Genomic DNA, 23,533 nt, shown 5'->3' on the forward strand with positions numbered 1-23,533 from the left:
GGACAGTAATGCAATTTTTTTTTATAAGTGAATTATTTAAATTAAATTAATAAATAATTATTTAATTATTTGAATAATTTGAACGACATTTTTGTCCTTTTAAATGAAGTTATTTTAAAAATTTTATTGTATTTTTATTTTGACTAATAATTAAATTTTATAATAAAATTAAGAGACAATTTTAAGCATCAGGATTTTTTTTAACAACAAAATTATCACAGAAAAAGATTAAATAAAAAATTGCACATGTTAGAAATTGTAAAAAAAATCTTAATGCAAATTTTTTAAAATTGTTATTTTTATACTTTACCAATAAAATAAAATAATTGAATAGAATAATTATTAATAAATAATTTGTTTTGCTCACAGAAATTCCGAGGATCATGGAACCAGCGTCGGCGTCAGTGTCGTCGGTAGCGGAGTCTCAGGGAACGCCGTCAACGTCGGCGTCAGCGAGCGAGGCGTCGAGAGAGTTAGCGAGACTTTCGAGTCGCGCGTATCCCACGGAAATTTCTACCCGGGGGAGCGAAGTAACCGGGTGGAGCACTCGGTCGACTCATCGGCGGTTGATCCGGTGGCAAGCTACATGTCCCGGAGTAGGCCAACCCCTTCTAGTGGGTACCACGTGACGGCGCCCAGGGCGCGGGAACGGTTATATCCGCGTACAAGTTCGTACGTCACCGGTCCGCCGCCCTCGTCACACCTAGATCGCCATCGGGGTGCTATGTCCATGTCTTCCTGGCTCGGCTACGAGTCGGGTTCCACGAGGTATAGCACCGGTCCCCCACAGCAATCACCAGCCGCCACTGATAATTATCAAGAAGAATCTGGTAAGACTTTGTCAAATTCTATTTTTTTTATTTTTTTTCTTACTTCTTTATTCTTTCTTCATGTTCTCTAAGAAACGGGGCAAAATGGGGTGTATAGGTAAAACGGAGTACTTCAGTCTAAATTTATAAAGTTATTCAAAAAGTTTCAATTAATAATTATTGATGATTGATTTCTATATCAATTTACAATTTAAATGAAATTTTTCACAATTTGAAAAAATCATTCATTTATTGATCAATTTTATTCTTTTTTTTTTTATAAAAAATATTTTTCTAGTCCTAAATAATATTCTGGGCTTTGTGTATCAAAGATTTTATTTTACTTAAAAAAATATATTTATATTTTTTTGAAGATACTCCGTTTTACTAAGACACTGAAAATGACAAACATATTCGATAATTTAAATTAAGATATAAATATTAGCAGATATTTGAACAGTGTTTCTAGTTTTTTTTTTTTAATCAATTATTTTTTTAAAACCAATAATTCAAATATGTAAGCATATTTTCTTAAAAAAACTCATTAAAAATTATTAAATATTTGTCATTTTTAGTATTGTGATCAAAATTTCTATCAATAAAAAAAAATGCACGTAAAAATGCATGATTTAATTCAATTCTAAACTTTCTTCTCAATAAGTGTTTAGAATAACATTTTTTGAATATTTGTTACATCTTTATTACAAAATAAATTTTACTCACAAATAAAATTTATATAAATTTCGTCTATATACATAAAAACACTGCACTTCTTTACTATTTTTCTCTCAAATTAAACTTCCATCGTTTTCCTTTCATAAAATTATATTCGATATTTATGTACACTGATATTAAAATTAACTTGACTCAAAAAATTTTTTTTGATCTAAAAAATGGTTAAGTAAATTTTATTTGATTAAAAAATTTTCTGCTTCACTCAAAATGATCAAACTTTTTATTTTTTCTGAATCAAGTGAATTTTTTATCAGATTACCTATATATCAAATATAAAATTTTAGCTATCAGTGTACAAACTAACTCTAAAACTGAATTAGTGAAATTTTAATTTATTGAAATAGTAAGTTTGAAAATATTAAAAATTTAGTAAGTCTACATTGCTTTAAAATTATTTTTGACTAATTTTAAAAGTCAGAGTTTCTTAACTCACAACAAAATAATTGATTTTTTCATTTTTGGTATTTCACTTTCTAATTAGTAAAAAATTTACTAATTTAAAATTAAAAAAAAAAATAAACTATTATATGACTATTTATATATTCATATATTCATATATCAGTTAGTAATTTTTCACAAATTTAATTTTAGTGAGAAAATAAAAATTCTTATCAACCCCGTTTTGCCTCTCCTTTAAAATGAACTTATAAAATGCCATACACTGAAAAAAAAAAATTAACTTGATTCAAGAGAAAAATTCTTGAAGCAAGGAAATAATTTTGAAGAATGTAATTGTCTTGAATCAAGACGAAAAATTCTTGAATTAAGTAAAATTTACTTAAATCAAGAAACATTTCTTAGTTTAAGAATTTTTCTACTCAAATCAAGAAGATAAAGTTCTTCAAAATAATTTACTTGATTAAAGTAAATTTTTTTTCGGTGTAACTGTATTGTATAAAATGACCAAATTCACTAAAACACCTCTGTGATAACTTGAATGCTAGACATACACGTGAACATAAACTCACTCTCCACACAACTAGTTGGCCAGCCGTCAATTAGACCGTCGTGGGACATACCATCACGCTCTGCTTTTCTGTCAGGTGGCGGAGTGAATAGCGGAAGCGGCGTCAGTATCAGCAGCTGCGGGGGCGGAGGAGTAGTCGGAACCGGCGGCGGAGTCAGCAGCGGCGGCAGTGGTGGCGGCGGAGGGAACAGCGGCAGTTCCATGAGACAGCACAAAAAGCAGAGAAGAAAATCGAGAAGCGGCAGCAGCTCACCAAGCGGGTCAAGTCGTTCTGGTAGCAGCAGCAGTAGCCGGAGTAACAGCTCCGCAGGCAGTACCTCGGGTGACAGTAGTTCCCCCGGGAGTTCTCCTCATCGTACCGGAAACGCCGCCGTCTCGGACGACAGGAGGCCCTTGGCCATTTGCGTAAGGAACTTGCCCGCCAGGAGCAGCGATACCTCACTAAAGGACGGACTCTTTCACGAGTACAAAAAACACGGGAAAGTAACCTGGGTTAAGGTGGTCGGCGCGGCTGGCGACAGGTATGCGCTGGTCTGCTTCAAGAAGCCCGAGGATGTCGAAAAGGCCCTTGAAGTATCCCACGACAAGTTGTTCTTCGGATGTAAAATAGAGGTCGCGCCTTACCAGGGCTACGACGTCGAGGACAACGAGTTTAGGCCCTACGAGGCTGAGCTAGATGAGTATCATCCCAAGGCGACCAGGACGTTGTTCATCGGCAACCTGGAGAAAGATGTTACCCAGACTGATCTTAGAAATAATTTTGAGCAGTTTGGAGAGATCATTGTAAGTATTTTGTTAAGTTTTATTTATTTATTTGCATCAAACGCTCATCATCTCATGGAAACAGTAGTATCATCATTAAATGATGATCGGCTGCCCAATTTCAAAACACAGTAACTGACAATTTTAAGATTTTTTTAAATTTTTCTTATTAAAAAAAAGTTTGCGCGCAAAATTGATAAAAAATTTGATTTATGAATAGAAAATACTTGAATATAAATATTTTTAAGAAAAATTACTTGAAATTAAGGTTTAAAATTGATAAAAAATGCAGCAATATTAAAAAAAATTAGGTATACAAATTTTGCAGTTACTGTATTTTAAAATTGGGCAGCCGATTTTAGAAGGATGCAATCAATTAGTCAAAGGAATATAACATTATTCTGAAGTTCAAAGATTTTAAAGATCAGAAAAGAAAAATTTTTAAGTTACTTCAGTAAAAATCTTTTAGACTCAAGTTTAAATAATTAGATTAATTTAATGACGAAAATTTTTATTTTTAATGAACAAATAGACGAATCATAATTTATATGAAATTGTTAATTATACATTTAACATTGGCAAATGGCTGGATTTATTTTTCTTTTAATTAATACACTTTAATTAGTCAGGAAAGTCTAAATTTTTTTGAATTAAATTTATCACTAATATATTTACTTTCATCCATAAGTGTTCTAAAAATATACACTGACAGTTTTACGAGAAAAATATAGAACTGTATTAATGTTTAGAGGTTACCCCATAAGACCAATGTTAAATTGCTCAACTTCAAAGTTAGTTATTTATTTAAATAACCAGGCAATCTCCTTCAAATTTTCGGAATTTATTTAGACATATTTAAGGTAGTACCCTCGCCAAAGTCGTTTTCTTAGGATTTTTTTTTAATTTTGGCAGATTAATGTTCATATAATTCTGCGTCGATTGGCGCAATTTGAGAATTTTTGACTAGGGATGGTAAACTCGATTTCGTTCGATTCTACTCAAGATTCGAGTTTTTTCGTAAAATAATCGATTTTTAGGAATCGACCTTTAATTTCTAAAGTCGATTAAGAATCGATTCTTGACATTCGATTTTACTGTTAAATGACTAGTTTTAAGTTTGACATACCATTACAACAAACCTTGTGATTAAAAGTCATACAAATATAAATTTGTTAACTGTTTGATATTTATTTATACTAAATATTATTTCTTTTCAATATCGCGTTCCAGATGCCATAAGGGAGTATACCGGTAAAAGGTCCTGATAAAAAGCCATAAGGGCGTATAAAAAAATTTTTCGGGAATCGACGTAGTTTCGTCCGAAACGTGCAGAAATACTAAAAAAAAATTTTATACGGCTTATGGCTTTCGGGACCCACCTCGGATGCCATAAGGGCGTATAATAAAAATTCTATTATTTTTTCTAAGTCCAAAAAAAATTTTTAGTTCGAAGAAAAATTTTTTTTTGTATTTCTCGACATTTAATACAAAAGTACGTCGGTTCCCAAAAAAAAAATTTTTTATACGCCCTTATAGCATCCGAGGTGAGTCCCGGGAGCCATAAGGGCGTATAAAAAAATTTTTCTTTCGGGGAAACTTATTTTTACCTGAAACGTCAAGAAATACAATTTTTCTTCGAACTAAAAATTTTTTTTGGACTTAAAAAAAACAGAATTTTCATTACACGCCCTTATGGCATCTGTAACGCGATATATTCATTAAAGTAGCGTCTAGCACCGTGTTGATTTATATTAAAAAAGTTCCATTTATGGCATCGTGATTTGATAAATAAATTTATTAACTATAAAAATTATTGATCTTTTAATTTAGAATCGATTAAAATCGAAAGAATCGATTCTTGCGCTCGACTAATCGATTCTTAGAATCGAAAAATATAAAATTGAAATCAGAATCGAAAATCGATCCTTTAAAAAATATTTCCATCCCTATTTTTGACCATCTAGTTTCCGAGATATTTAATTTCAAAGTTTGAGTTTTGAACGCTCTTATACATTACAGTATACGGGATATCGAAAAATTTACCTACAAACATTTTTATATCTTAGAAACTTTTCTTAGGATCTTTTTAAAAAACTAGAGTAACGTTAACTAACAACTAAACAATTAAAAAAAAAAAAATTCATTGATAATTACCACACAGTTTCAGAGATATTTAGTAATAAGTAATTAAAAATTTACCAGACTTTAGCCGAGGAGGGGATACGTTAATAAAGCTGTGGCAACAGCGCAAGTTTTGTAAGCCGCGAAAGAAGTATGAGATGCGCATGCGCTGACAAATTTGAAAAGTTTAATTTACGTTAGGTGTAATATTATAGTTATTAATTTTATTTATTTAAAAAAAAAAAAAACTATGATTATTTTATGAAAATAAGTATTTTTTTATGATACTAAAGTTAGTCGACATTTTTAATTTTTGATTTTTAATAATTAAATAAGAAAAAAAAATTTTTTTTTTATATTGCATTTACAGTTTTTGAAGTTTTTTTCAAATGAATTTTTTTTTTATTTTTTTTTAATCATTTTTTCAATAAAAAAAAATTCTAGAAATTTTTAAATGTTTGCTGTATTAATTTTAATTTTTTTTTTATATTTATTAAAAATTAAAAAAGTTAACAATTTTAATATAATAATATATATTAATCTTTCATAAGTTATAAAAATAATAGTCAGATGAAATAATAAAAAATACTTAAATTTAAAATCAGTTAATTCATATAAACACAAAAATTTAATTACTTATTTTTCTGAAAAAACAAAACAAAATTGTCAATTATTTTTTTTCTATTTGTTATTTGTATAGTTATTTTCATATGTGCTAGAGATTTCTGTCGTTTTTCAAGGACTTTTTTTCATGAATCGTCTTTTATATGTCGATTTTTCAGACATTGTTACTATATTTCCAAATAAATGTATGTAAATAAACAAATAAACGCATGTATCAAAACAGAGGTTAGTCTACAGCTAGTCCAAAACACTACAGTATAACCACTATAAAATATCTTAATGCTCACGCAGTGTTGCCAGATTTTTCCAACGATCAGTTTCTCGTTCGTGATTGGCTGAAATAAGTACATAAACAGCAAAAAGTTTTAGGCTTCTCAATAATGACTATCCGGTATGTGTACTGTATACTCTAGCATAAACTTTTGACGACGGAAGTCGCGAGGGTAATACCTTAAGCTTCATATTAAAAAAAAAATCTAGCCTTTTATCAATAGTTGCCTTGGTGCTCGTACTACCTTAAAGTAATAGAAAGTACTGTGGATTTTAACGATCAGAAAAGATAAATTTCGAAGTTGCTTCAGTAAAAATCTTTTAGACTCAAGTTTAAATAATTAGATTAATATAATGACGAAAATTTTTATTCTTAATGAACAAATAGACGAATTATAATTTATTTGGAATTGTTAATTAATTAAAGGAACTGAAGTAAATAATAATTTATTGAATTGATTAGAATTTATAATTTTTTATTGATTTATAAAAATTATTTTTTTTTATGAATTAATTATTAAATGGTTTTCGGTTTTTATTTTATTTGAATTTTGTTTTTTATTATTTATTTTATACTCATTAGAATTTTACATAATCTATATTTGGTTATTCAGAATATAGTTGACTGCAATATATATTGGAACTATACTTAAAAATGGCGTTCCATGTGTTAAAAGAGCGGATTTTTTTTAATAAAAAAAATTAAATAAGAATAATTTTGAAGAATGAATTTAATTTAAAAAGAAGTGCTTGAGGCAGGCATACTTGAATTGACAAAACAAAGAAACCTTTAAGCGTATATATTTTGGTACTGAATGAATTGACACTGATGCATTGATTACTGTTGTATTTATTTCCAGGAAATCGATATTAAGAAACAGGGAGCCGTGTCGAGTTATGCATTCTGTCAGTATGCAGACATCAGCAGTGTCGTAAAGGCAATGAGGTCGATGGACGGGGAGCATCTTGGCTCGAATCGCATTAAACTCGGGTTTGGTAAATCCATGCCGACAACTTGCGTCTGGGTTGACGGTATTGGCGAGTGCGTCTCGGAAAAGTACCTGAATATGCAATTTCACCAATTTGGACCTATTAATCAAGCGGTAATTGATCGTGAGCGAGGCCACGCGCTTGTATTTTATGAGCAAATGAATTGTGCTCAAGTTGCGGTCAAAGAAATGAGAGGTGCATCGCTCAGAGGACGTCGACTGCAAGTTGACTTTGCCTCGAGGGAATTGCAAGAGTCATTTTACGAACATCTTGAGAGACAGGGTGTCACAGGCGAGAAGCCATGGGATTCTCGACCGTCACCTGCGGCGACATTTGATGTTGCGTGAGTCTTTTACTTTACTTTTATACTCATATTAACTCTATAGGTCGTGACTTTTTAAAACTAAGACAACTCAATTACACTTTACAATTTACCTTGATAAACTTTGTTAACTATTTTGTTATTTGTTGTATAATTAAACGACAAGTCTCCAAGGAATTTTCACCTCTCTTACTTTATATCAACAACTTTTTGATTTTATTCACAATTATTTAAGAAAAAAAATTTTATGCAAATAAAATTCTTGACTTTTATTAAAAATTTTTTTATAAAATTAAAACATCAATGAAATTTTTAAAATTTTTTTTAAATTTTATTATTATTATTATTATTAATATATTATAAATCATTTAAATTAAACAAATGCTAAAAAAATAAAATAATTAAGGTAAAGTACCCAGTACTTGAACACTTAGAAAAATGGGACCAGTACTTGAACAGTCTTTTCGAATTGTTATAATACAAAATCCGTAAATCTATTATGAGTAATATGCGCATATTATAATTATTAAATGATACAGTAATTGATTTCTGTAAGTTTTTGCAATTATAAATCAAAACAATTATATTTTTATTAACTTAAAAGTTGACATTTTGAGAATCGCCGATAGATGCTATTTTTTTTTTATGAAAAAGGTACTAAATCGTAAACCGAACAATCAGTAAAAAAAAAACGGTATATCATCATTTTAAGTAAAAAAAATTGTACCATCTAATGAAATAGTCTTTTCTAAATAACATATATTTTTTGCAAAAACATAAACTATAATTTTCATACCAAATTTTAGCGTTCAACTATACCTCCAAATTTTCAAAGCGGTACCCAGAACTTGAATAGGCTGGGGCCGTATAATTTTAACAGCACTATAACTTCTAATAGGTTTATAGACTAGTGATCAGAATTGTGATTTGTATTAATTACTGCAATTTAAATGTTTTATGACTAAAAATTAGTGTAGTTAAAAATTATTGAACGTTTTGAATTGAGTTTTTTTGATTTATCATTGAAAATTTGCTTTGTCATTCATAAAAAATGTAATTAAAAAATTAAATACAAATATTTTTCATTTTTAAATGAACATTTTAAATATTCACAGTATTATTTTTAATATTGTTCAATAATATCTTATATTTCTTTTGATATTTCAATAAAACGTTGAAAATTTTTGCTGTGCCTATTGCCATATATTTTATTAGTTCAACTACTGCTTCCGGAGTGTTCAACTACTACTCCTTTCATAGTCTATTTTAAAAACGTTGTCAAAATATAAATAATCAATTATCTGCGTTATTTTGAGCTTCAATCAATTCAAAATTGTTTATATTTTTATGAAAATCACTAATTTGAACTAATAATTACATCTTTATGTATTAAAAGTAGGGTCAAATAAGTTTTACTTTAAAACCTGTTCAATTACTGGGTACTTTACCTTAATACAATTATAAAAAAAAAAATTAAAAAATAAAACTAATAAAAATTTTTTTATGCTAAATTTCAGACGAGAAAGAAGCTTTGAAGCGGCTGTTACAGTGCCTAATGCAGGAAGCAGGTTTACCAGGTATGAAACACCACCACGAGCGAGGACAGCGAGTTACTCTCGTACTCCAGGTGGTGGTAGCACACCTGGAGCGAGTCCAGCTCACCCGACGGCAATGTCACGGACGAGCAGACGATCGTATCAAGCGGATCCTTACTACGAGGGTGATTACACAGAGCCAACGTCCAGGAGGTTTAGAAGTTACGACGAGTTCAGTCAAGGGAGCGGTGCCAGTCACGACGACTACGAGAGCAGTGTCCTGGGTGACAGTAAACTCAATGACGACGATTTACTGCCACCGCCCCGACGTCATGCTATCCAAAGTGTGGTAACAAGTGTCGAGCCTCCAGTGCCATCTTCATTGCTATTGCCACCGCCGGACATTCGACATCTCCAGAAAGAACGGGTGCATTTACTGGAACAACTCGAGGAGTGTCATAGCAGCGGCGACGAGGGATTCGCGCCGAAAAAACGGCCAAAGCTCGATAGTTCGTCGGCGATTCTCTGCGACGACGATGAGCCCGAAATAGCTTCGCTTCTCGTGACGTCCCACTCTGGCAGGAAGGGCATGGACGTCAGGAGGGTAAGCGACAGCAAAATTCTCGTTCATCACAATACCAGGCGCGGGAGTTGCGAAGGTCGCGGACCCGGGCCTTGCAAAAGGCGACGGGACACTTCCAGTAGGCATCACGAGCACCACGACAGCTCGAGACCTGGCACGCCTCTCGTCGACGAGCGACCGGAAAATATCATTCCAAGTGAACCGAGGAGGTTTCGAGAACGGAGTCAAGAAGGTCCGCTTTCTTTACCGCTTCCTAGGTTCGCTGCACAGATGATGAATAATAACAATACCAGCAATAGCAATAACAACAACACTAATAATAATAACAACAACAACAACAACAACAACAACAATAATGTTAATGTTAATAACAGTAATAATAATATTAATAATAATGTTAATAATAGTGTTAATAATAGCAATAGTAATAATAATAATAATAATAATAACAATAATATAAATGTTAGTAGTAGTAGTTGTGTAAGAACAACTAGTGCACCAGCGTCCAAAGTAACAAGTCCAACGTGTGCAGTGAGTTTATCATTATCGGTACCTAGTCCAAGTGCGGCGGCCCAACCACCGGCTTCACCGCCTCCCCGACACCCGAGTCCGAGCCCAACAAGTTCAGACAGTGAAACAGCCCCACAGTCGCCTAGTCTCGAAGAGCGAATACGATCTCTCGACGAGAAATACGAAAAGTGGTCGGGTTCACGGGCATTGAGTGCCGCTGGTGGTGATGCATTAGCCAAACTCGACGCGACTGCCTCAGAAAGATTTAAGTTTCGTCACAAATTACTGGATCTTGATCTCAATGAAGTACAACCTTCGGACATTGTTAAGTCAGTATTGGCTAAAAGAAGTGTCTTTGACGAGGATTCCAAGAGACTGGAGAATTTCAGTGAAAAATATGAACCACGTGAATTCACCGGTGTTACTGGAATACCTTCTTCTTCGCTGATAAGCACCACAAGTTTATCTTCGTCATTAGCTAGCTGTAGTACCAGTAACAGTAGCACTAATAACAGTAATAATAAACCACCCGGTGTTGTTGGAGCTGTGACTGGATCTGCGACTGGAGTTTCTCCCGGAATTGGACCGGCTCTAGGAGTTCAGAGTTCTTGTAACAGCAAAGTTGGCTTGCAGTATCCATTCCCTAGTCATCCGCCTATACAGCAGCCCGCTGGTGCGTCCTCTTCCAGTATTGGAAGTATACCTTCATCGTCTGTTGTAATTACCACGGCGACTGCTCCGATGACAACACTGGTGGCGTCGTCGCTAAAGACTGATCCAAGAACAGCGGCTCACAATTGTGTGCATCCAGTACCGACGACTCCCATCACGCCGGGTACTTCGATAAAAACAGCCAGTCCAGAATTACCACCGGTCTCGCTGCCCATTGGATTGGGCAGCAGTACCGCGGCTGGCAGCTGCTTTGGTATAACATCTGGGAGTAATAATCCCGCTCAAACCGCGCGTACGACAAACATTGGATCTACCTCGTTGTTATCTAGTACAACAACATCATTATCGACATCTATGTCGTCTAGCTTGTCGTCTGGCCCGGTGTTAACCTCCGCGAATTTGGCAGTAATTAGTACAATAGCATTAGTGACTACTGCGACGACAACTATAACGACATCATCAGCTAGTGATAGTCGTAATTCGACGTTAATTTCATCCTCGTCTAGTAACTCGACGTCGATGATCAATAATAATAATAATAATTCTATTTGTTCTTTGCCTATGACAATAACCACGGCCTCGGTGACGATAACAACTACGACCGCGCCTGCGACAACTTTGATATTTTCTACAGCAACAACAACAACTGCGGGAACGATTACGACAACGACGTCGACGTCGGCGGTAGATCTATCGCGTGTTAAACAACGAAAAGACGGTGGCAGTAGAGAAAGCAGAGACAGCAAAGAAAACAGAGACTCGAGGCACAGTCGGAGTAAAGACGGCTCGAGAAAAACTAAAAAAGACGACAATGATAGTGAGAAAATTCGTAATAAAGAACGGGATGACAAAGATGAACGATCCTTGTCGTTATCGTCATCCTCTGGTCTTAATACGGCTGAGTCGACGAGTGATACTCTCACGGCGACAGACACTCACAATAATAGAGACATTAAAGAGAGCAAAGAGGCTCGTTACGAACGTAAAGAACGGGAGGAACGTGAGAGGCGAGATAAAGAAGAGCGTGAACGTCAAGAGAGACGCGATAAAGAAGACCGCGATAAACTTGAGCGAAAGGAACGTGAGGAGCGGGAGAGACGGGAAAAAGATGAAGAGCGACGGGAGAAGGAGAGACTTGAGAAAGAACGAAGGGATCGGGAAGAGAGGGAAAGAGATCGGGAGAGAAAGGAACGGGAGGAAATTGAAGCTCGGGAAAAAGACAAGCGGGAAAAAGAACGCTTGGAGAAAGAACGTAAAGATAGGGAGGAGAAGGACAAACAGGAACGGAGGGACCGGGAGGAACGGGAACGTAAGGAACGTGAGGTGAGATTAGAACGGGAAAAACAGGAAAAAGAACGCCTCAGGAAGGAACGTGAAGAGTTTGAGAAACGAGAAAAGGAAGAACGGGAGAGAGTTGAGAGGGAACGCAGGAGGGAGGAGAAGGAGAAAATTGATCGAGAGCGCAAACGTGAGAGGGAAGAGCGAGAGAGACTGGAGAGGGAGAGGAGGAAAGAAAAGGAAGAACGTGAGAGAGTCGAGAAGGAAAAACGAGAGAAAGAAGAGAAGGAGAAAGTTGAGAAAGTTGATAAAGTTGATAAAGTTGATAAAGTTGAGAAGGATAAACATGAAAGGGAAAAACGGGAGAGGAGAGAACGTGAGGATCTGGAGAAACGGGAGAAGGAGAAGATTGTTGAACATGCCAAAAGGCGCGATCGCGATGACAAGGATAAAGATAAAGATAGCAAGCGCGAACGTGAGGAAACAAGGCGGCAGCCTGTTGAAAATCATCACATGGGGAACCAGAACCAGGTTCAAGTTTCTTCGCCAGCTCCTGTTTCGCTCAAGCGAAGGTGCTCTTCTCAGGAGACTCCTCAGGATGATGAGAGTAATAAGAGGATGAAAATTTCTGACCACCGGCGTGATAGCAAGGACAGACCTCGGCAAAATCGGAGGTCTGAAGATCGTAAGCACAGGAATGATTCACATAGGACTAGTCGGGAGAGCAGGGAGAACCGGGACAGCAAAGACTCTTCAACGTCGACCCAGAGCCAGGAGAGTCGTGAGAGCAGAGAACCGTCATTGCAGTCTCACGGCAGCAATGAATTACCTGGTAAAGATGTTATTATTTCTTCGAGTCGAGAAATTAAGGAGTGTCGAGAAAATCGTGAGAGTCGCGATAGTCGTGAGTCGAGGGAAAGCAGAGACAGTCGTGAAAATAGAGATAATAATCGGGATATTGCGACCAGTGGTAGTGGCGGTGGTAGTGGAAGTAATAGCGGTAACAAAGATAAACAACGGAGCAAGCGAAATCGATTGGAACGAGAGCGAATGGAGAAGGACCGCAGCCCACGTGTATCTCATGAACTTGACAAGGAGTTTCTTTCAAGGATCGAACTTGCCAAGCGGACGGATAATAACGGCAGTCCGCCGAATCGAGTTGAGAATAACAACCAAACCGGCGGATCTCATCATCATCATCACCATCACCACCACCACCATAGGGAGTCTCAGCGCGAGCACCATCACGTCTCGATAAATCTGCACAGCGACAACGATGATGGACACTCCTCGAATCATGAGATGCAGACACGGCACCCCTCTCAAACGGACACTGACAGTGACGAGCCGAAGAAGCACTCGATATTTGATATTGTCGACGACGAGCCTGCTTACATCAGTATGTACGACAAAGTAAAGGCCCGGTCGACTAAAAATATGCAGAAACTCGAGGAGGAAAAACGTCAGGTCAGATTAAAAGACAAATTTTCACAGTTGAAGCAAAGCCGTGCCAGGAGAGAAGAAAAGAAACAAAGTACTTCTTGGGACGGTGATTCTGTCAGCAGTAAGGCTTTAACCGAAGACGAGGGTACTTCTGAATCAGACTCAACTCGTGCCAAATCGCTGTCTCGTAAGGGCTCAAGATCACGCATCCACTCGGACACCAGCGAAGAGGACGAGTCCTTCAACAACAAAGTCCACAAAATAAAAACCGAGAGATTTCTTGAGAGTGACGTTGACCTCGGGTTCGCAGACACTGAAGAGAAACACACACCCACGGAGAGCTCCTCGATCAACAGCTTGCGTACTGTTAAGCAGGAGCCAAGGTCATCGGACGATGATGAACGCATCCCTGTGGTATCTTTTCCTTCAAACCATCCGGCTGTTAATAATCATCAGCGTGACTCGAGGAAAAAATCACACAAAAAGAAACAAAAACGACAGAAGCTATCAATCTCAAGCGAAGAGGGCAGCATTAATATTAAAATTGAATCACCGGACAGTAACGAGCACAAGAGGAATGAACAAACTTGTAAAAATATCATATCTACCTCCGACTGTCGTGTTAATCATGTTAACGATTCTACGGCTGTTACAACTGTCGCTTTGTCTTCCTCAGTCGCTCCGGCTTCGGCTGAAGTCTCTGTTACCTCTGAGGAGCGCATCAGAGCCGAGAAAAAGCAACGGAACAAGAAGGACAAAAGAAGGGAGAGAACCAGCGAGGACAAAGCCAAGACTCGGAGAAAGAGACTAAACCGACAAGAGGCCAGAGACTCTCAGCGCATGGAGGATATTTTTGGCCCCCTGTCAGACGATGTTGATGATGCGCCAACAGCGCCCTTCTTCAATCGTCTTGGCGGTCTGCCGTCCGAAAATAACGCCTACGGCTCTGACAGCGACGGCATGCGTAGTCCTATTTTAGATGTTGATAGGGTGAGGCGCAAGGCTGAGAAGAAACGCAGACACCAAATCGAGGACGAGAACAGCGTTGATCTTGCGGAAGCTGGTCGAGAGATTGAAGCTAATTTACTAGGTCTCCCTGTCTCGCCCAAGCCTGCGGCGGTTTGCAACGAGAGCAATGACCATGACGTCTTCAGGTTCACTGACGATAATGACAGTGTGGAGCCCTCGACGCCCACTACTGCTCCCGAGAAGGTCAAAGAGAAAAAGAAGAAGCGGAAGAAGTCCAAAGAGGAGCGCAGCCGGAAGGATTATCACCATCACCACCACCATCATCACCACCATCATGACAAAGCCGGTGCGCTGCCTTATCTAGGTGCTGACCCTAGTCCTCCAAGAGCCAGCAGTCCCATTTCTCGCAAGACAGTCTCGCCTCCTCCGTTGCCTGTTCCTAGAGACACTATTCTCAGTCCGATTCCCAAGATACCCACCACTACGTCCACCCCAGCGACGACGACAGTTACTACTCCTACTGTCTCTTCTCCCTCGGTGGTGACCTCTCCGACGATTGTCTCGAGCAAGTCCGAGAAGAAGAAGGACAAGTTCATCCCCGGGTTCGGAATGGATATTGATGAGAAGATCCACGAGAACGCGATCAAGAGCATCTCAGAACCCGAGGAGCGTGAAAGCGGAAGACAATCCGGTGCTGGGAACCACGAACCAGAGCCTCCTGCACCAGCTACTCCACCCCCGCAAGTCGAGGACAAGCCCCGCGTGGTTATTTCGCAAGAAGAAACCGAGGACGCGGTTGCGGCGCTGCTCGAAGAGACATTCGGCGTGTCTACCGAGGACTTTTCCTACGAAGGCGATGAAGAAGAGCCGGAAGGTGATGGTGCCAGCGTACCACCGCCTGACGCGCCTCAGGAAGACGTCGATGAGATGCAGCAAGCTGTTGACAGTCTGAACGCCTCTACCGGGGCTGAAACAGACGCTGATCTGAAACCAGACACGCCTCAGAGCGAGCATGACCTCCAAATTGATACTGACACCGAAGAGGATCCTAATTATGAGTCCTTTGATCTGACTCAGCCGCCAAAGACTCCGGATATTCCGTCGTTCTACAAGTCTCCGGTCAGCAAGCAGTCTGTCATTACAACGACGGCCGTTACTACAACAACTACCACAACGACGACTCCTGTAGAAAATACACCTAATTGTACGACGCCTTCACCAGTGGCCGTCAGGTCGCCCAGTCCACCAGCGTCCGTCATCTCCCACTCCTGGACCGACGAGCACAAGCCTCCCAAGGCAGCAGAGACTCCAGAAGCCGAAGCTGGCAACAAGGACAGAGACAGAGAAAGAGAAAGAGAAAGAGCTTCAGTGGCGACTCCATCTTCGCCTCCGGGTCAGTACAAGCCGCCAATGCCCTGCAGTCTGCCGATAATCAGCAACGAGGCTCCAAGACTATCAGCGGCCAGTCCAAGGCCGCCTGTAACTTCCTCCCAGCCTTTGTACCAGAGACTCCCAGTCTCGCTGCAGAGCCAGATGGTGCCTCCTCTTCGACAAACTCCTCCGAGAATGTCAGTCGCTGTGACGACGTCTCCATCAGTCACAGTCCCTACGACTATGACAGTCCAGCCGCGTCCTTCCACGGTGATCCCTTCACAAGCTCCAGCTTTGTCGCCGAACGGACAGTGGTCCAGGAATATTCCAATAAGCTCGCACCTTTCTCACGGAATCAAAACTCCCTCGATAACATCAACAACCTGCAGGATCCCAGTGAGTGTTCCGATAACTGCTCCGATTCATCGAGATTTGTCTAACCAGCACATCTACTCAACGGCAGCCAGCCAGCAGCCGGTGATCCAGCACGCACCTGGAATGCGAGCACTCGCGCCTAGCTATCCTCGTGGTGGTCTTCCGCCATTGACGCTGAATATTCCACCGCGGCCTTACATGCCAGTGCCCCCGCTGGTATCGGGAATTCCACGAGACTCTGGGAAACCGCGAGACTCTATGGCATTTGGTGGCAAGTCTGTTATAGAGACTCTGATTCCCGGTCATCTTAATGAGTCGCCGCAACGACTGGAGGAGCCGAAATTGTCACCAGCGGTGATTCCCGAGCCAACTAACAAGGCCTCCACGTCGCCGAAGGTACCCTCGCCCAACCAGCCGCCCACTTTCATTCCTGAGACGGCCAAGATTGAAATATCCGCGAGCACATCCACGCCAGCGATCAGTAAACCTGCTGAGAATGTTTTGTCACCAAGGCAAAAACAATTGCCGGTTAATAACGCTATTGAGTTGTCAACAGAGTTGACGAAGAAACCGGAACTGACCAACGTTCATCTGCTGACCACCCATCCACCTCATACATCTGCGCCCAGTCCGGTGATTGTCGCGCATGGTCAGCATCTGGTTCACAAGTCAGTGGTACACTCTTTGATACCCACCACTGTTACTCCCAACCAACCGCTGATCAAGACTGTGGTTCCGGTGGTCAGCCAGTTCTCTCAAGCCCACGTTGCTCTTGATAAACCAGCAGTCACACCTATAGTTACCTTGGCTGGCCAACAACAACAACAGCAACGTCCACCAATTTCTCAAGGAGTTTTGTTAATAAAACCTCACATTCCACTTGTCTCAACAGTCTCTCAATCGATAACTCGCGTGTCTACGTGTGTCACTTCAATGGCTACTCCGATAATTTCACCGCCTCAACCGAAACCAACGACACCAGAAGCTCCGGCAGAGCGCCAAGAAAGATTCACAGATATCCAGAAAACTAAAACAGAAGCTACTGATTCAGCGACCGTCCAAACAAAATTCTTACCATCTCCAGAAGTCAAGCAAGAAGATGTTAAACCTCCGGTTGATCTTGTCAAGGAAGAAAGCAAGCCGGTTGAGGTTGAGGTTAAAGTCGAGAAGATTGAAAGTGAAACTGCTGAAATTCCTGCTAAGGTTCTACCAGAAATTGTACCGAAAGATGAGCCTTTGATTACTGAACCTCCCAAGGAAATAAAGCAACAGCGGGATGAGGAGGAAGAACCCAAGTGTGAAGAAGACGAGGAAGATACTGCTGATGAAGCTCGAGAGTCAAACGATCCTCTGGTTATCGACAGCGCCCGCGAAGATCCTGCAGATAGTAAGGAAGACAGTGATTATTGGTCTGCTAAGGAAGTTAACATCGAGAGTGTGATAAAAACTGTCGACGCGCTCTGCGATGGGGAGGTTAACGATGAAGTTCATGACGATGACGACAGCCACAATGATCAAGAGACTAATGGCGAGTCCCACGACACCAGCAAAGGTGAAGACTGGCCTGATACTGAATCTACAGAAGGCGATAGCAAGAAAGATTTCTCTAACAATGACGAGCAGGACGAAGGCGTTGAAACTTCCTGCGAAATTGAGCCTCGCTCCCGCCGCGTCAGGTCTAAGACTCGTCGCGGTGGTGGCCGAGGTGGAGTATCTAATAGACGCGTCAACAGAACAGCGGCTTCTGGGAAGCGTGGAGGACGTACTCCGAGGAACAGCAAGCAAGAGAAGAACAAATTACCCGCTGATGTTTACGAATTCCACGATGACAGCGAGGAAGACAACGCGGGTCGACCGCGGCTTATTTTGACGATTAAATCACCTGGCCCGACTGCAGCTGCTGGACCCAATGCTCAACCAGTAGCAGCTGTGAAAGAAGTCGCTGCGGAAGAGTTTGTCTCTCCTGCGACCAACACCCGGAAATCTAAAAGACTTGCTGAGAAAGACATCAGCAGGACCACTGTTGATGACACCATTGAAGACGTGGTCCGAGGGTCGGCTCCTAACAAAGCTCTGCTTGGTGTCCAAGCCACACGAAGAAGCACCAGGCACAACAACGGCTCCAAGCCTCTCCAGCCGCAGCTTATGATCGTTGAGACCAGAAAATCAAGAGGCGGGCGAAGAACTTCAAGGAGAACTTCCGAGACCAATGAAGACAGTGGGGAAGAAAAGAGCAAGGATCCAAGGCCAGAGGCAGTTATTACATCAGCTCCGTCTCCGGTTTCTGTTACCACCACGACGACAACCACCAGAAGTGATAGTGAGACCACCGAGACAGCTTCTGTCGCCGTTCCTGAGACTCCGGTCAAGCAAGGTCCTGAGCCGGTTAAACAACTACCTGCTCTGGGACAGAAGTCTTCTTTGGAGCCGATGACTCTGATCGACCCGGTGACTGGCATGCTGATTCCCATGAGGGAGTCTGAAGAAGGCCAGTACATTCCAGTCTCTACAGCCTCCGGACAGATACAGAATATCCCCAGAAGCTTGGTTGAAGCGCGCACGAATATTGATGTAAAGGGAGACAAATTCCCGCCGACGTTGCAGCCAGCCCATCCTAGGCCTGTTGAAGAGTCTAAAGCTAAAGTTCCCGAGGCGCCGCCTAATCTGGAGCCTGCTGACCTGAGCCAGCCGTGCAAGACCCAGACTAGTGTCATCACCAAGTCTCAGGCTTCTGCTCCAGCTCCTACGGTTCAGGTGACTTCCTCGGTGGTCGTCCAGCCGACGATGACTCCACCAGTGTCCACGTCTGTACTGACCAACACGCCGACCAACCTGGTGACGAGTCAGTGCAAGCCGACGAGTTTGAAGGCTCACGTGTTGAATCCCAGCAAGCTTGCCAGCACTCCGGTGGCTCAGCAGATTGTGGTGTCCAAGCCGGTGACTCCGAGTCAGCCCGCGGTACAGAATATCATCAAGCAGCCGAACCAGGCCATGTCTGGGTTGAGGCTGCAAATTCCTGCTGGAAGAGTCTCTTCACCGGGACTGAGTCCGCGTGGCAAGCAGCCGGTTCCTATCAGCAGTGCGAATGGTAAACCGGGACAGCCTATGTCTCCGGTCCTGAACAGCTCCAACATCCCGCCGAACCCCAAGCAGCATCTTCTCCAGGCTGCTAAGCAGCAGCAACAGCAGCAACAGCAGCAACAACTGCAACAGCAGCAACAGACACCGACGATAGTGAACATGCAGCAGAAAATGGGAATTAATGCCCACCCAAGCAACGTAGCGACTACTCCGGTCCAGAGGATCCACAACCCCATTTCCCAGGCTACCAATCTCAAGGGAATTAACGGGCAAACTCATCTGCCAAGCCCGAAAGCTCATTTACTCCAAGCGGTCGCTCCAAACACGATAATGAGCGGTGGAGTCGCCAGTCCACCTACCCAGCCGCACATTATTGGAGCACAGGCGGTTGTTTCAGTGGCTAGTTGTTCGAGATCTATTGCAGCGAAACCACAAATCGCTGGGATGGAACCACCTAAAGTTGAAGTATCGATGTCTGGGTGTATTATGGTCCCTAATGCTAGTCCGAGCCGGGTTTCTGTTCCCTACGAAGCAGCTTTGGTGAGTTTTTATTTTTTTATGATCGCCTGAATTTTTTATAACAGTAACCTTGCTTTGCTGGGTGGTTATTTTTTTTTAGAAATTTTTTTTTTTAAATATGTAATTTAGCAAATTTTATAGAGAAAAAAATACTTGGTTTATTAATAATGCTAATTGTGATAGAAATATACGGCATTAACACAAATCTTTGCTTGGTTTTGGTTAGCATGGACCTCCAGGCGCAGCTCCATCACCAGGAGGTCAGTACGGACTCGTTCCACCACACAGAACACAGAGCCCTCCATTACCTCCGCCTGCTCATCATCATACTAATGCTTCTCAGGTACTTACAGAGCTATATAATTCACACGATTGGAATTAAAATTTTATTTAATACTGAAACAAATTGGTGGTTAAGAGGAGGTGTAGTCAGATTTTTTTAAAATTCATTTTTTCCATTTTTTTAAGTATAATATTTTTCAATAATTTATATGTAATTTATTTAATAGTTTCTGAAATATTTAAAAAAAAATAATCAGGCTGAACAATTATTTTGAAAAAATTTTTTTATAAATGAATTAATTTTTCATTTAATTTGGATAATTTTAAAATAAAAAATATTTTTATGAAATTGAATTAAAATTTATAATTTTTAATTTATGAATTTTTTAAAATTTTACAAAAAATAGAATACTTTGTATAGCATATTAAAAGTATAAAAAGCTGTAATTGATCAAAGGATTTATTTTTTTTTTTTAATACTAAGCTATTACTTTTTTCTACAAAATTCACAAATAAACTATTTGAAGTTGTTGTCATTACCTTAATTTTCAAAATAAAAAAAAAAAGTTTTGATCAATTACACGGAAAAAACAAAATGACAATGGATATCATCCCAGATTATACTCGTGAAATTTTTTTTCACTCAGTATAATCTAGGATTACATCCAGTGTCATCTTGTTCTTTCCGTGTACATCATATGAAAAGGATTTCTTTATTTTTAATTTTTTTTTTTTTAACAATAAGCTATTACTTTTTTTTTACAAAATTTACAAATAAACTATTTAAAGTTGTCATTACCTTAATTTTCAAAATTAAAAAAAAAATTTTTTTTTTGATCAATTAATAATTCGATGTTATTAATTTTCTAAAATATATTAAATAATTCAAAATAAAATTATAATTTCCTCTGGCTACATCCAATGCACTGATATTTTTAATTCGATATTAATATTAATATTTTATTTTTTAGGGTGACGTAGTAAATCATTACGGTGGACTATCAAGAGCTGGCGAATTACCACCACCTTACATGCTTCCTCTTCCGTACCAGTTCTTGCGTGCTCAACAAGAAGCAGCATTGACAACACCACGTATAGCGTATCACGTACCTGACGCGCGTTCGCCTCATCTGCCTCTCGATCCTAAAATGGAAGCCAGCGGCGAAGAAAGCCACAGCCCGCCATTAGAGCTGGTACGAGCGACCAGAACTCCTCACGACCGGACAACAGACAGCCCCCAGGTCGCTCAAGTCTATATGATGCACGGTGGTCAACGTTTACCAGCACCACCTCAGTACAACACCGGGAGTAATCCTGTTTTTGCTGGTGGACCCACCGGTGCTCGCGGTCCTTATTATGAGCCACCACCCGCGCACATTCGCTCTCAGTATCCAATGGCTGCGAGTGAAGCGCCAGATCGCGCGTTGACACCAGACCGACACAGAAAGCATCAAGTAGCTACACCACCTCATGCTTCGCAAGTTCCACCTCAAGCGGACTCACTTCTCATGCTCCTCAGGCGGTACCCTGTCATGTGGCAGGGTCTGCTGGCTTTGAAGAATGATCAAGCTGCTGTGCAGATGCATTTTGTTTTTGGTAATCCTAATGTTGCCACGGAGAGTCTTCCATGTAACAGTGACAGGTCAACTCCGCCACTGAGAATCGCACAGCGGATGAGGCTGGAACAGACACAAGTTGATGGAGTAGCAAGAAAGATGCAGGTTTGTAAATCATTTATTAAATATTAAACTAGCAATCCTTGCAGTCATTATGTGATTGCCTTGAATTGTGAGCTATAAATAAATTAAATTTTGCTTTATTAAATAATGAATTTTGTTAAATTGCACTGTAATTTCTTAACTATTGACGTTTTTAAAGATATAAGCTCATCCCGATATTAGACTCGTCAAGAGCTTTCATTTGAGTACCTACATGCATTTTTGATATATTTTTCATATATACCTATATATAATATATAATATATGAAAAATTGATGTGGGTACTCAAATGAAAGGTCTCGATGTGTGTAACATCGGGATGAGCTTATATCTTGAAAAATGTCAATAGTTTACAAGATACAAGGTCATTTCTTAATTATTGACATTTTTTAAGATATAAACTCATCCCGATGTTATGCTCAGCAAGAGCTTTCATTTGAGTACCCACATGGATTTTTGATATATTTTTCATATATACATATATATAATATATAATATATATAAAATATATGAAAAATTGATGTGGGTACTCAAATGAAAGGTCTCGATGTGTGTAACATCGGGATGAGCTTATATCTTGAAAAATGTCAATAGTTTACAAGATACAAGGTCATTTCTTAATTATTGACATTTTTTAAGGTATAAACTCATCCCGATGTTATGCTCAGCAAGAGCTTTCATTTGAGTACCCACATGCATTTTTTATATATTTTTCATATATACATATATATAATATATAATATATATAAAATATATGAAAAATTGATGTGGGTACTCAAATGAAAGGTCTCGATGTGTGTAACATCGGAATGAGCTTATATCTTGAAAAATGTCAATAGTTTACAAGATACAAGGTAATTTCTTAACTATTGACATTTTTTAAAATATAAGCTCATCTTAATGTTACACTCATCAAGAGCTTTCATTTGAGTACCCACATGGATTTTTTATATATTTTTCATATATACATATATATAATATATAATATATATTAAATATATGAAAAATTGATGTGGGTACTCAAATGAAAGGTCTCGATGAGTGTAACATCGGGATGAGCTTATATCTTTAAAAATGTCAATAGTTCACGAGATACAAGGTAATTTCTTAATTATGTATCTACAATGACACTAAATTTGACTAAAAAAACCGATTTTATCATATGACTATCCTGGATACAAAATTTTTCTTATTCTCTTAATAATATAGAAAATTCTCAGGATTGTAAAGTAAATTTTAATATTTAAAAAAAATTATTTTATAAAAAAAAATAAACACTCAAATTTTATTATTACTTTGACAGGAAAAAATTTTTATTAACATTAATTTATTGAATTTTTTTTAGACTGACAATGAACATTGTATGCTGTTGGCATTGCCTTGTGGACGAGATCAAATGGATGTTCTTCAGCAGAGTAAAAATCTTCAAACTGGTTTCATAACTTACCTACAACAGAAACAGGCAGCTGGAATTGTAAATATTGCCGCACCGGGTTCACAGCAGGTTAGTTAAATAAATATTATTCATCATCAAATAAATAAAAAAATAAATTATATTTACCCATATTTAAATCATAATAAATACCAGCAATAAAAA

General features: G+C 39.1%; 1 protein-coding gene and 1 long non-coding RNA gene across 5 annotated transcripts; one reads left to right on the forward strand and one right to left on the reverse strand.

Annotated features, from left to right (window-relative positions):
* Positions 1-369: 369 nt before the first annotated feature.
* Positions 370-23,440, forward strand: LOC123273553 (protein split ends; the record flags this gene model as incomplete). 4 transcript variants are annotated; one of them, XM_044740982.1, is given in 8 exon segments in its annotated part: positions 370-830; positions 2,489-3,294; positions 7,149-7,621; positions 9,118-10,051; positions 11,432-19,957; positions 20,163-20,279; positions 21,190-21,939; positions 23,282-23,440. In XM_044740982.1, coding segments are annotated over 8 exon segments (12,226 nt in total), but the record flags the coding sequence as incomplete, so codon positions are not given.
* Positions 4,481-4,966, reverse strand: LOC123273554. The gene is made up of 2 exons (XR_006511325.1): positions 4,649-4,966; positions 4,481-4,534 (listed from the first exon to the last, which is right to left on the reverse strand). It is a non-coding gene; the product is annotated as an uncharacterized LOC123273554 (long non-coding RNA).
* Positions 23,441-23,533: the final 93 nt, after the last annotated feature.

The sequence above is a fragment of the Cotesia glomerata genome, unplaced genomic scaffold (assembly GCF_020080835.1).
Source record: "Cotesia glomerata isolate CgM1 unplaced genomic scaffold, MPM_Cglom_v2.3 scaffold_107, whole genome shotgun sequence".
Taxonomy (NCBI): domain Eukaryota; kingdom Metazoa; phylum Arthropoda; class Insecta; order Hymenoptera; family Braconidae; genus Cotesia; species Cotesia glomerata.